The 12,463-nt window shown below is 48.0% G+C and overlaps 1 protein-coding gene across 1 annotated transcript in view; it reads left to right on the forward strand.

The window, feature by feature from the left end:
- Positions 1-12,463, forward strand: part of MAMDC4 (MAM domain containing 4) — a 510,080-nt gene that overhangs the window by 440,822 nt on the left and 56,795 nt on the right. Inside the window, exon 27 of the mRNA XM_030206971.1 lies at positions 11,806-11,929. Within this exon, the coding sequence (XP_030062831.1) occupies positions 11,806-11,929 (124 nt within the window). The remainder of the gene's footprint in view (positions 1-11,805; positions 11,930-12,463) is intronic.

Here is a 12,463-nt window from a genome sequence, read left to right on the forward strand (position 1 = left end):
TCTCCACTACCCCGCTGCTCTGGGGTCTCCAGGCACAATATAGCTTCCAATCGAGGCCCAGTCTAGTACTAAGTTGTTGGGTCACTTCACTGGCAAATGCAGGCCCATTATCAGAGTTGATCTGTTTAGGGAGCCCGTATCGAGGCAAGATGTGGTGAATGAGTAAGGAGGTAACTTCTTTAGCCATCTCTGTTCTAGTGGGTACGGCTTCAATCCATCCGGTATACGTACACACCGCCACGAGGACAGCTTTGTAGCCCCGGGCCGGGGGCATGTGCGTGAAGTCAATCTGGCAGACGTGAAATGGGCTGGTGCCCCGAAGGATGTGACCAGGAGCAGGACCTGGTCCTGTCCGTGGGTTATTCCGGGCACAAGTTGTGCATTGGCTGGAAGCATTCTTGGTCCAGAGGGATAGTTTGTTGACATAGTAGGTCTTCTCGAGCAGACGTCCCAAGGCGTCTCTGCCCAGGTGGGTGCGGTTGTGGGCTTCCCTGACCACCGTCCAGGCCAGGGCTTCAGGTATCCATATTCGGCCATCCTGTAGTATCCACCATCCATTGCGCGATTCCAGGCCCTCTTGTCGGGCCCACTCTGTTTCTTGTGGGGCATAGATGGGGGCTTCTGTGGGGAGATGGACGAAAAGCACGGGGTCAGAAGAATGAGGGAGCTGACTTGCCCTTTTTGCTGCATCATCCGCCCGCTGATTTCCCCGGGCGATGGGGTCCGTCCGGCCTGTGTGAGCCCTGCAATGTATCACAGCTACTTTCGTTGGTTTCCATACAGCCTCGAGCAGTTACATAAGTACATATAAGTACATAAGTAGTGCCATACTGGGAAAGACCAAAGGTCCATCTAGCCCAGCATCCTGTCACCGACAGTGGCCAATCCAGGTCAAGGGCACCTGGCACGCTCCCCAAACGTAAAAACATTCCAGACAAGTTATACCTAAAAATGAGGAATTTTTCCAGTCCATTTAATAGCGGTCTATGGACTTGTCCTTTAGGAATCTATCTAACCCCTTTTTAAACTCCGTCAAGCTAACCGCCCGTACCACGTTCTCCGGCAATGAATTCCAGAGTCTAATTACACGTTGGCAGATCTCAGTGGCATTTGCGAACCCTTTTCCCTCAGCTGTTAAGAAGCCTCTTTCTTTGTACAAGGCACCGTGTACCTGGAGGGTAAGGAAGGCATACTTGGAGTCAGTGTAAATATTCACAATTTTGCCTTCTGCCCAGAGGAGAGCCCTGATGAGGGCAATCAATTCGGCTTTCTGGGCTAATGTTCCGGATGGCAGGGCCATAGCCTCAATCACATGGTCCAGCTTTCCGGATTCCTTCAATCACTTGGCTACTTCCGTCCGTGAACAAGGTGATTCCCCCCTGCCAGGGCTGATCTTTCAGGTCAGGTCTGCTGGAATGTACAGTGGCCATTACTTCTGCACAGTCATGGAATGGGGGTTCCGGGGCCGGGAGAAGGGTAGCAGGGTTGAGGTTGGTGGTGTCCTGGATTTGCACCTCCGGGTTCTCGTACAGTAGGGCTTGGTACTTGACTAGTCGGGTGTTAGTCATCCATCGGGGCCCATGACTCTCGAGCAGGCCGCGGATGGTATGGGGCGTAGTCACAAGGAGCGTCTGGCCAAAAGTGAGCTTGTTGGCCTCGTGTATCAACAGGCATGCAGCCGCAATGCTTCGGAGACACCCCGGCCAACCTCTTGCCACATTGTCCATGCCCTTGGAAAAGTATGCTGCAGGTCGTTGCCAGGTGCCAACCATTTGGGTGAGGACCCCAAGTGCCAATCCCTTCTTCTCGTCGACGAACAAGTGGAACGGTTTAGTCACATCTGGCAATCCGAGCGCTGGTGGGGCCACGAGGGCCTCTTTGAGGTCCTGGAGAGCCTTCAGTTCATGTTTCTCCCACTGGAGGGTCTGGCCCTCGAGTTCAGGTCCCTTCAGCTTGGTGTACAAGTCCTGGGTCAAAACAGCGAAGTTAATGATCCAGATCCGGCAGTATCCAGCTGCTCCTAGTAACGCATGCAATTCTTTCTTATTTGCAGGAATGGGTTGGTTGCGAATAGCTTGGGTACGGGGTGTACCGAGCCTTCGGGTTCCTTCTCGGAGGCGAAATCCCAGATACTCGACTTCGATCTCACATATCTGGGCCTTCTTTCGGCTGGCTCGGTACCCTTGAGCTTCCAAGGTTTTCAAGAGGTAAAGGGTAGCTTCTGCACAATCCGTGTATGTTTCCCGGGCTACCAACAGGTCGTCCACGTATTGGACGACCGGCCCATACTCGTCCTGGTAGATCTTCAAGTCTTGGGCAAGTTGGTCACCGAAGAGGGTAGGTGAATTCTTGAATCCCTGGGGGAGCCGGGTCCATGTGAATTGCTGCTTACTCCCAGTCTGTAAGTCTTCCCACGTGAAGGCAAACAACTGCTGGCTATCGGCAGCAAGAGGGATGGAGAAGAAAGCATCCTTCAGATCTATGACACTATACCACTTGGTTTGGGCTGGCACTTGGGCTAGAATGGAATATGGGTTAGGTACGAGGGCAACTATGTCAGCCACCTGGTTGTTAACCTTCCTCAGGTCCTGGACGGGTCTGTACTCTGATGTTCCTGGCTTCTTAACGGGCAGCAGTGGGGTGTTCCAAGCAGATCTGGCCGGTTTAAGAACCCCTTGTTGAAGGAGTTTCTGTAGATGCGTTTGCATACTGTGTCGGGCTGCATAGGGGATGTGGTACTGTCCTTGGTTGACAATCTGGGCATTTGGTTTGAGTTCGACCCAGATGGGGATGGCGTTGACAGCAAGTCCGCCAGGGTTCACTTCTGCCCACATGCCAGGCACCCCAGCCATGAGGGTTCTTCTCTGCCGTGCAAAAAGGGGTATCCTGGCAATAGCGGCAGTCGTCAGGGCCTGCGAATAAGGGGGCGTGCAGTCTCCAGTCTTCTCGTACAGGGCAGATAAGTGTTACTGGCCGGTCTTCAAACTGGGCTTCTACTTCTCCTGTAGCCTTAAATCTTAAGGTGGCTTGGAGCTTGCACAGTAGGTCCCGACCAATGAGGGGGACTGGACATTCGGGGATGTGTATGAACTAATGAGACACCATCGTCCCTCCGATTTGGACATGGCGTTCCTTTAGGAGCGGGGCAGTGAGGGATTTTCCAGAGGCTCCCACAATCGGTATGGTTTCTTTCGTGGGAGCGGCTATGGCAGTGGTGATGACAGATCGTTGGGCCCCTGTGTCTAATAGGGCCTTCATTAGTTGTGTCCCCACTCGGATTTCCACCAGAGGGTCATTGGGGACTCTGCCCTCCCGGTCACTTCATGCAGGATAGCCCCGGACCGCGTCAAGGGCCATTTGCCATTCCTGTTGTTCAGTGTGTCCCCGGCCGCGGCCTCGGCCTCGCTGTCCTTGCCTGGGGCCTCGTGGGCGGTCGTCGTCCGCCCCCTCTCGATTCTGGTCTCGTGGCTTCTCCGGGCAGTCCGCCCACCAGTGCCCTTCTTGCCGGCAGTTGGCACACTGGTTCCGTCCTATAGGGGACCGCGTTCCTCTACCCCTTCGGCCCCTTCCTCTGCCGCACGGTCTTGATCCCAGGCGCTCTTCCAACACCGCGGCCAGTACATCCGCATTCTCACGCATCCGTCTGCTTACCTCTTTTCGAGCCTCAGATTTCTCCTCCTGATCGCGGTATCCGAACACGCGATTGGCTATGGCCTTCAGTTGGCTTATACTCATCCCCTCAAATCCTTCAGTCTTCTGGAGTTTCTTTCTTATGTCCGGTGCTGACTGACTGACAAAGCTCATGACCACTGTGGGGACATTTTTTGGATCTTCGGGATTTATTGGGCTGTGTCTTCTAAATGCTTCCATCAGGCATTCTAGGAAATCCCCTAGGCTCTCATGCTTTTGTTGAACAACGTTGTGAATTTTTCCCATATTAGTAATCTTCTGTTTGCCTTTTTTCAGGGCCGCCAGATAGGCCTGCTGGTATTGACGGGTGCGGGTTTGACCGTCCTCCGTCCGATAGTCCCAATCAGGACGTGCAGTGGGCACCTCCCTTCTTAAGCGGTCCTCTATCTACGCTTCATCCGGGTGGGCTCTCCGGACCGCTTCCTCCATATTCTGTTGTAGCAGGCGGCGTTCCTCAGTAGTCAAGATGTGGGCACTCAACTGCCTGAGATCACCCCAGGTTGGGTTATAGCTGTATTATGCCCTCCACCAGTTCTACAAGTTGTTCGGGTTTTTGGTCGTAGGAAGGCCCATGCACTTTCCAGTTATACAAGTCGACACTAGAGAATGGGACGTGACTGTAGACTGTTGACTCGATGGGCTGGCCTCCCGGGGTCGGAGTGTATGTTGTTGATTGTCGGATCGGAAACAGGTCGGTGACATCCGCCCTCTTGCTTGGAGGGAGGGTACTTATCGGGCTCGACTGGGGAAATCGGGTTATCGGTTTAGTGATCCTCTGGCTCTTCCTGGAGGTTCCGGGGCCCGTTGATTCGGGAGTACTTGCCCGGGAAGTTTCTTCCGCGTCCGACTCTGGGCCGGAGGCCTCGGCGTTATTCTGGCCCTCTGTCAAGTTCGCAAGATTAGGATATATGGGGCTATAGGGGGGGGCGCTGCCTCCTCCTCGTAGGCCTCTACCGTACTGAGTATAGGGGCCGCCGGAGGAACCTTTTCGGACTTCTGGGGGCCCTGAACTTTCCCTCGAATTTCTTTCGGAGGTCTGGGTCTTGGGAGGGTACTGGAAGTACTGGTAGTACGGGGCGTGGCTTCCGTGTTGGTAGTACAGGGCATGGCTTCAGTGATGGGGGTGTTCCCTACGGCCTTCGCGACGGCAACGGTTGCTGGGTAGTTGAGAATATTGGACGTGGTATGGGCTTTCAGCTTGGTCTTGCGACCCTTCCTCTGACTTATCACCATAAGGGCGGCCTTTTCCACCTTGTGCTGGGCCCAGACCGGCGGGTTCCGGACTACATCAAGCCACCCCTCCACATATGGGATATCCTCGGGACAGCCCGGATTTCCCTCAACTATAACCACATTCATGACTGCCGCCACTTTTTCATATTCGAATGACCCTTCCGGTGGCCAATCGACAAATCTCCCTAACCCGGGCCACATAAATTGACATCGCTGTATCATCCCAGCTTTACTGCATTGTTCCTGGTCGAACACTTTGCTAAAGTGTTCCGTCATTAAATCTAACGGAGTAGACCCACCCCCGCCCATCCTAACCTGAGTGCCAAAGGATAGGAGACAGACAAAGGGGGAAAGGGATGGTGGAGGAGTAAGGGGTCTCGTTCCACCGGACACAAAAGGGTCAACAGCCGGCCTGACCGGAATGCAGTCGCCTGATCCGAAACTGCAGGCCCACTCACTCAACTTTCATACGCCACAAGAAACCCTCCCGTTCGGTTCCTTCGCAGAGCCTAGTGGGTTTCGGGACCTAGTCCGTATTAGCCACTGGCCAAGAGGGTGATCAAGCCTCTTCTTCGACCCTTTACCGGGCCGGTCACTACCCAGAGTATACTCGCCTGTCCGCCGTCTTCGGACGTGGCCTGTTGGCGCGCTTCTCTCCGGAGTTCAAGGCAAAAAGGAAAAAAGAAAAGGTGCCTTGCCGGAACCACACGGCCCCACCGCCAGTCAGCCGACGTCTATCAGCCCTCCTTCGGGAGATGGACGCTGAAATCAGCGGTAGCCACTTACCACCATCTCGGAGGGGGGCAGATTACCCGACCCGACCGCGGCGGGGGAGGGGAAAGAATATAATCCGTTTCCCTCTATATGCTCCTGGCTGGCTCGCCAGAAAATGTAACAGAATCTTCGGCTAAGTAAATCAGGAGACAAGAGGCAAATGGTTCCGAAGACAAGGCAGCTTTATTGCTAGCAATGAACAGTACTGAGTTCAGTCTCAGGATACTGCGTCACGAGCGTCACCTGACACTCGTTCTTATACAGATTACTGGTCATGCGCATAAAACGCACCATACATCACACATACACATGCGCAGTACAGGCACATGCGCAATACATTAGTAGTTCTGTAGTTCTCACAGAGAAAAGATACGTCAGTTTCATAGCTTTCATAGAAATTGTTACTTTGCAAGAAATGTAACTTATTGCAGTGTTCCAGCACATTTACACAATACAGCCTCTATGCATAGATCACGAGAGTGCGCTGGCAGAGCCAGCTGCCTTCCCTACAACCCTAAATTGCTGACTACTACAACTTGTTATCTAGCTGCTGGTTAACAAATACATACTACTAGTAAAAGTCCAAACTGCACAGGTTTAGGTCTTAGTCTAGGCTCATTATATGTAAGCTGAGGTTTTGGTACAAAGCAAAGGTGCAAGTGCGAATGCAAAGTCCAAATAGAAAATCCTATTAGTGCAAAAGTCCACAAAAGTCCAGATAAAATAAACAGTGTGTAACGCTGTTTATCTAATGTGTCTGCATCCTGTCCCAAACAGTTATCTATCTAGCTAGCAAGAGCTGACAATTAATGGTTAAGGCACAATACAAGAAGATGCAAATGTTCAGTCAACATTCAAGTATAAAGTATGCCACAAAGAAGGCAAAGTCCATAAGTTGTATGCAAGGAGCAAAGTCCATAGGTAGTATGCACAGAGCTTGAGGTTGTCCTGCCAGTCTAGTGATGGCTGCAGGCCGTGTACAGTGTTCGCTTGTCCACTCCTACAGAATGGGAATATAGAAACTAATGTCCCCTAAGATTTCTAGTTATATGCTCTGCTAATATTTAGTTTTTATTGTTATTATTATTGTTTTAACGCTATTAGTAGGTACTCCTCTATGGATCTAAGTAGACTGTTTCTAAGAGGTAATTACTGGCAGGTAGAGATGTCCTAATTAAATATGTAGCCTCCTAATTGGTTGAAGTGCCTATAAATTAGAGATTAAGCCAGGGGTGGGCAGGAGGGAATTAAAGTCTAAGCTGAGGCTTCCTGTGCCTATTAGCTGTGTTTTATACTATTACTGTAGTAACTGTAAAAAAGCCCCCTTAAATGCTAGCCTATGGAACTGTAACAGAGACTTTATATGCTAAGAAAAACTATTCCCTACACTCCTATGCTAAGTGAGCAGAACAATTCAGAAATAAGGTCAGTGCAGTTACCTGTTTAATTCTAAACCTACCTTTCCCCAACTTTAAAAACAATTTCCTAGCAAATTCTTACCAACGAAGAACTCTCCTTCTCTGGAACTGTTCTCACAGCACTTCTACCAATCTAGGATGAAAGTAGTGAATGTAACTTATATGTGAGGGAGATCTATATGCAAGTATCTATGGTAATTATATTTAAATCATCTTTATTTTTGGCCACAGCAAATTCTTCCTCCTGCTTATTTAGTCTTCTAGCTCGCTTGGACCTAAGGCTGGGATCCGATTCCACAACCCTTCATTTGCAATTCTCTGGGGATTTTTCCCCCTAGTTTGCATCCTCTTGTAACTTACCCAAACTGGTCACTGCAGTAAGTTCTCAGCCAGGGGCCATGCACCAGGACTCTTTCTGGAACCCTGCAACCATGGATTTTAAATTTGGCCACTAGGTGCTGCTGTTGATCGATGACTAGGATCCCTTCCTCCCAGGGGCTATAAGTGCTGCCTCTGAAGCTTGCCCAACCCCAGCAGGCCCAGAGAATGGAAGACCTGACCTGGGAATAAAATTCAGCTCTTCTGCCTGGTAATGCACAGCATTGTAACTGACCTGTCCTTATACTGAATGTGTAAGTCAAAACTTCCACTATGTATGACTAGATCTCATAAGCTTTTCTACTTGTATCTTCCCTGTGGTACAGCAGCAAAATTATGCAAATTGAAACAGGATAGGCCAGCAGTTCTCAACTTGTGTGTCATAAAACATAGGGAGATATGTTGCAAGCCAGCAAAATACCTTCTTCTCTGTACCATAGCTGAGCACAGGCATGCTTGTGCTGCTGATGTCAGTGGGATCATGACTGAAGAGTAAAGCACCGGTGCTGTTGGAGCCAGCAATTCCAAAGCAGCGATCAAGCAACAGTAGTTGGCTGCACCCCAGGAGCACTCCCAAAATCTTCCACATGAGAAAGCAGTGCAGGGTCTTGGGGCCATTGATATGCTCCATATCCAACATATGTATCTCTGCCCTCCTCTGAAGCAACTTCCTATTGGTAGGGATGTTGGAATGGCAATGCCTGCATGGGTTCCAAGGCCCTACACTATTTTTTTTTCTTTTTCAACTTGGTGGCAGGGTCAGCAGCAAAAAGGTACAGGGGTGAGAGGACAGGAAGCCAATATCTAACCAGGGAAGAGAGAAGGAAGATGCTGGACTTGGTGGGTGGGAGTGGGGGTAGAGATGCTGGGCTAGAAAGGAAGAGAGATTTTGGAGATGCTGGCCTACAAGGGGGGATAGGTGGGTGGGAAGAGAAAGAAAGTGCAAAGATACTAGGTTACATGGAGATATGGGGACAGAAAGAGATTATGGATATGCTGGGCTACAAAGGAGGGGGACAGGAAGCTGCTGGACTACAGGGAGAAAGAAAAAGAGAAGAGATGCTGGACCATGGTGGTGGAGGGGAAGAATGAGGCAAAGAGGAATTGCTGGACTGTAGTGGGGGAGCAGCTCAAGAGAAAGGGAATATGTTGAGCATGGTAGAACCATGTGGGAGAATCAATGGTGTGTTGGCAAGTTGATGAGTGAGAAGACAGTGCTGACTACAGAGGTTAGAAATTTGAGAATAGGGAGCAAATGAAATATATAATGAATAAGAGGCTAGGGAAATGGAAGAGCTAGGGAAGATGGGTGGGCAGGAGGTGAGGAGGAGATGGAAATTATAATAGTTTGGTGAAAATTTAAAAAAGAGATTGAGGACTCGAAGGTGACATTTGAGTGGATAAGGAGACAAAAGGAGGACCAAACAAACAAGGTAAGATCAATATGTCTGAAATAGATGTAGGGAGGGGAAGAGAGAGGAGAAATGGTAAATAAACTGCGGATACTGGAAAGAAACAGAAAAAAAGCACAAGAAAGAGACAGACTAATACGAATGGCAAAATAAAATGCTAAGACAAGAAAAATAGAAATTTGAATTTTATTTTATTAATTGGAATATGTTAATTTTGGGAAATGTGCATCTTGAATGTCTTTGCATTTTGTCAGGAAATATATTTGTTTTTATTTCTCCAGTGTTGTGGTACATGCTGAGTTTGACAGTTTGAGGCTCCCATTTTTGTCTTAATATTTCTATTCCAATTTGTGCTGCCCTTTTCTGTATTTTGTCAGGAGCCTGTCTGTGTTTTTATGTATGTGCAGTTTTCTATGTGGAGATCTGTAGCAGACTCACTTGTTCTGTTTTTTTCCCAGTAGAAGATGCATTGGTGTTCTAGGGCCCACTGTAATATTTGTACTGCTACCTAGTCATAGATGAGGTTCTTACTGTTTGAATCATAGAACTTAGTGCTACTAAAGTTTGGCAGGTTTGCTACATGTGTGTTGAGGGGGAGTTTTTCATGTTTTGCATTATTTCACAATGTGCCTGGTAGTAGAGAGATTGTGTTGCTGTTATTCAGAAGATATACATAAGTACATAAGCACCGCCATACTGGGAAAGACCAAGGTTCCATCAAGCCCAGCATCCTGTCTCCGACAGCGGCCAATCCAGGCTTCACAAACCCAGCAACCCCCCCCCCCCCCCCCCAAAAAAAAAAAAAAAAAAAAAAAAAATTAATAATGTTCAATGGACTTTTCCCTCAGGAATCTGTCCAAACCCCCTTTAAATTCCGTAAGGCCAGCTGCTGTCACTACATTCTCCGGCAACGAGTTCCAGAGTCTAACTACATGCTGAGTAAAGAAAAACTTTCTCCTATTTGTTTTAAATCTACCATATTCTAGCTTCATCTTGTGTGCCCTGGTTTTGTTGTTGTTTGAAAGTGTAAACAACCGCTTCACATCTGTCCGCTGTACTCCGCTTATTATCTTGTAGACTTCTATCATATCACCCCTCAGCTGCCTTTTCTCCAAGCTGAAGAGCCCTAACCTTCTCAGCCTTTCCTCATAGGGAAGTCGTTCCATTCCCTTTATCATTTTCGTCGCCCTTCTCTGCACCTTTTCTAATTCCTTTATATCTTTTTTGAGATGTGGCGACCAGAATTGGACACAATACTCAAGGTGCGGTTGCACCATGGCGCGATACAATGGCATTATAACATCCTCGTGTTTGTTTTCCATCCCTTTCCTAATAATACTCAATATTCTGTGCACTTTCTTAGCCGCCACAGCACACTGGGCAGATGTTTTTAACGTCTTATCAACGATTACTCCCAGATCCCTTTCTAGGTCCGTAACTCCTAATGCGGAACCTTGCATGACATAGCTGTAATTTGGGTTCCTCTTACCCACATGCATCACTTTGCACTTGTCAACATTGAACTTCATCTGCAACTTGCACGCCCAATCCCCCAGTCTCACAAGGTCCTCCTGTAATCTTTCACACTCCTCCTGTGATGACCCTGAATAATTTTGTGTCATCTGCGAATTTAATTACCTCACTAGTTACTCCCATCTCTATGTCATTTATAAATATGTTAAAAAGCAGCAGTCCCAACACAGACCCCTGCGGGACCCCACTAACTACCCTTCTCCACTGAGAATACTGACCATTCAACCCTACTCTTTGCTTCCTATCTTTCAACCAGCTCTTAATCCATAGTAATACCCTACCTCCGATCCCATGACTCTCCAGTTTCCTCAGGAGTCTTTCATGAGGCACTTTGTCAAACGCCTTTTGAAAATACAGATACACAATATCCACCGGCTCCCCATTGTCCACATGTTTGTTCACCCCCTCAAAAAAATACAGTAGATTGGTGAGGCAAGACTTCCCTTCACTAAATCTGTGCTGACTTTGTCTCATCAGCCCATGTTTTTGTATGTGCTCTGTAATTTTATTCTTGATAATAGCCTCTACCATTTTGCCCGGTACCGACGTCAGACTCACCGGTCTATAATTTCCCGGATCTCCTCTGGAACCTTTTTTAAAAATCAGCGTAACATTGACTACCCTCCAGTCTTCCTGTACCACACTCGATTTTAGGGATAGATTGCATATTACTAACAGTAGCTCTACAAGTTCATTTTTCAGTTCTATTAATACTCTGGGATGAATACCATCAGGTCCTGGTGATTTACTACTCTTCAGTTTGCAGAACTGGCCCATTACATCCTCCAGGTTTACAGAGAATTCATTAAGTTTCTCCGACTCGTCAGCTTCGAATACCATTTCCGGCACTGGTATCACTCCCAAATCTTCCTCGGTGAAGACTGAAGCAAAGAATTAATTTAATTTCTCCGCTACGAATCAGATTTTATTTTGTGTAGTGAGTTCCAAGGAAAAATATCCTAGTTCTGTTCTGCAGCTGTTGTGGGGTGGGAGGATTTTTGTGAATGCAGAATATGTTTACATTTAACCCATGAGAACTGCTATACTGTGTCAGACCAAAGGTCCACAAGGGTCATGTGTGCACTGTGTTGAAAACCAGTGGGCTAGGCTGATCTTACTGAGCTCGATTAAAACTCTAAAATTGCTATTGCACTGGGGCACACCAAGGAACTAACAACTTCACATTTATACTAAGAAATGATGAAAAACCCCAAGGAAATATTACAGCAGAAGAGTGCTAAGGTCTGTCTTTCCATTATACTAGTCTTGGCAGTGTCTCTTTAGCATGCCAATGGATATGGAACAAGAGATAGTGACCTTGCTCACTGTGTCCCTACCATCCACTTACATGCTGCTTCTTCCTACAGATTGTATTTGAAGCTATTAAGGGCATCTGGGCTGGTGCTGGAACAATTGCTTTGGATGACATTGAATATACTGAAGGACAAAACTGTGATGTAGAACAAGCTGGAGACCAAGCTGAAAACACAAGTAAGACAAAGGACTGGGATGCTAACTGATATTGTAATGTCGTATAGTATGTAATCAGGGCTTAGTTTGTTGTAGGCACAAAAAGAGGGGAATTGTAGAGGTGGGCGAGAGGGTAGGCAGGCCAGTATTAGGAATAACAGGAGAAGAATGTTGGAATAGGGAGCCAAGTGACCATTCTGTGCTCCAGGGTCACCCCCTTCCTCCTATTCTCTCCATGCTGCCTGGAAAGGAGGAACTGGAACAGGGTACCCTTCCTGCTATGGAATCTGAAAATAAGTGCTAGAACTGCATTCCAGATTATCCCTCTAGAAATTAAACCTTGTGTGTAATAATCCTTAAATGTGGTGGGCTCCAATACGAGACACAATGGATTGTGACTAGACAGTGTCGCATATCAAAGGCAAGAATGCTCTCCCTACAGACCCTCAGAGCTGCCAAGTCATTTAGTTCCAGGAAGATAATGTTGGACCAGTCCTGGATTTCTGACAGACCCATCTTGGTGCATTAAGGAACCTATAGCACCAATTTCAATGG

The sequence above is a fragment of the Microcaecilia unicolor genome, chromosome 6 (assembly GCF_901765095.1).
Source record: "Microcaecilia unicolor chromosome 6, aMicUni1.1, whole genome shotgun sequence".
Lineage (NCBI taxonomy): Eukaryota > Metazoa > Chordata > Amphibia > Gymnophiona > Siphonopidae > Microcaecilia > Microcaecilia unicolor.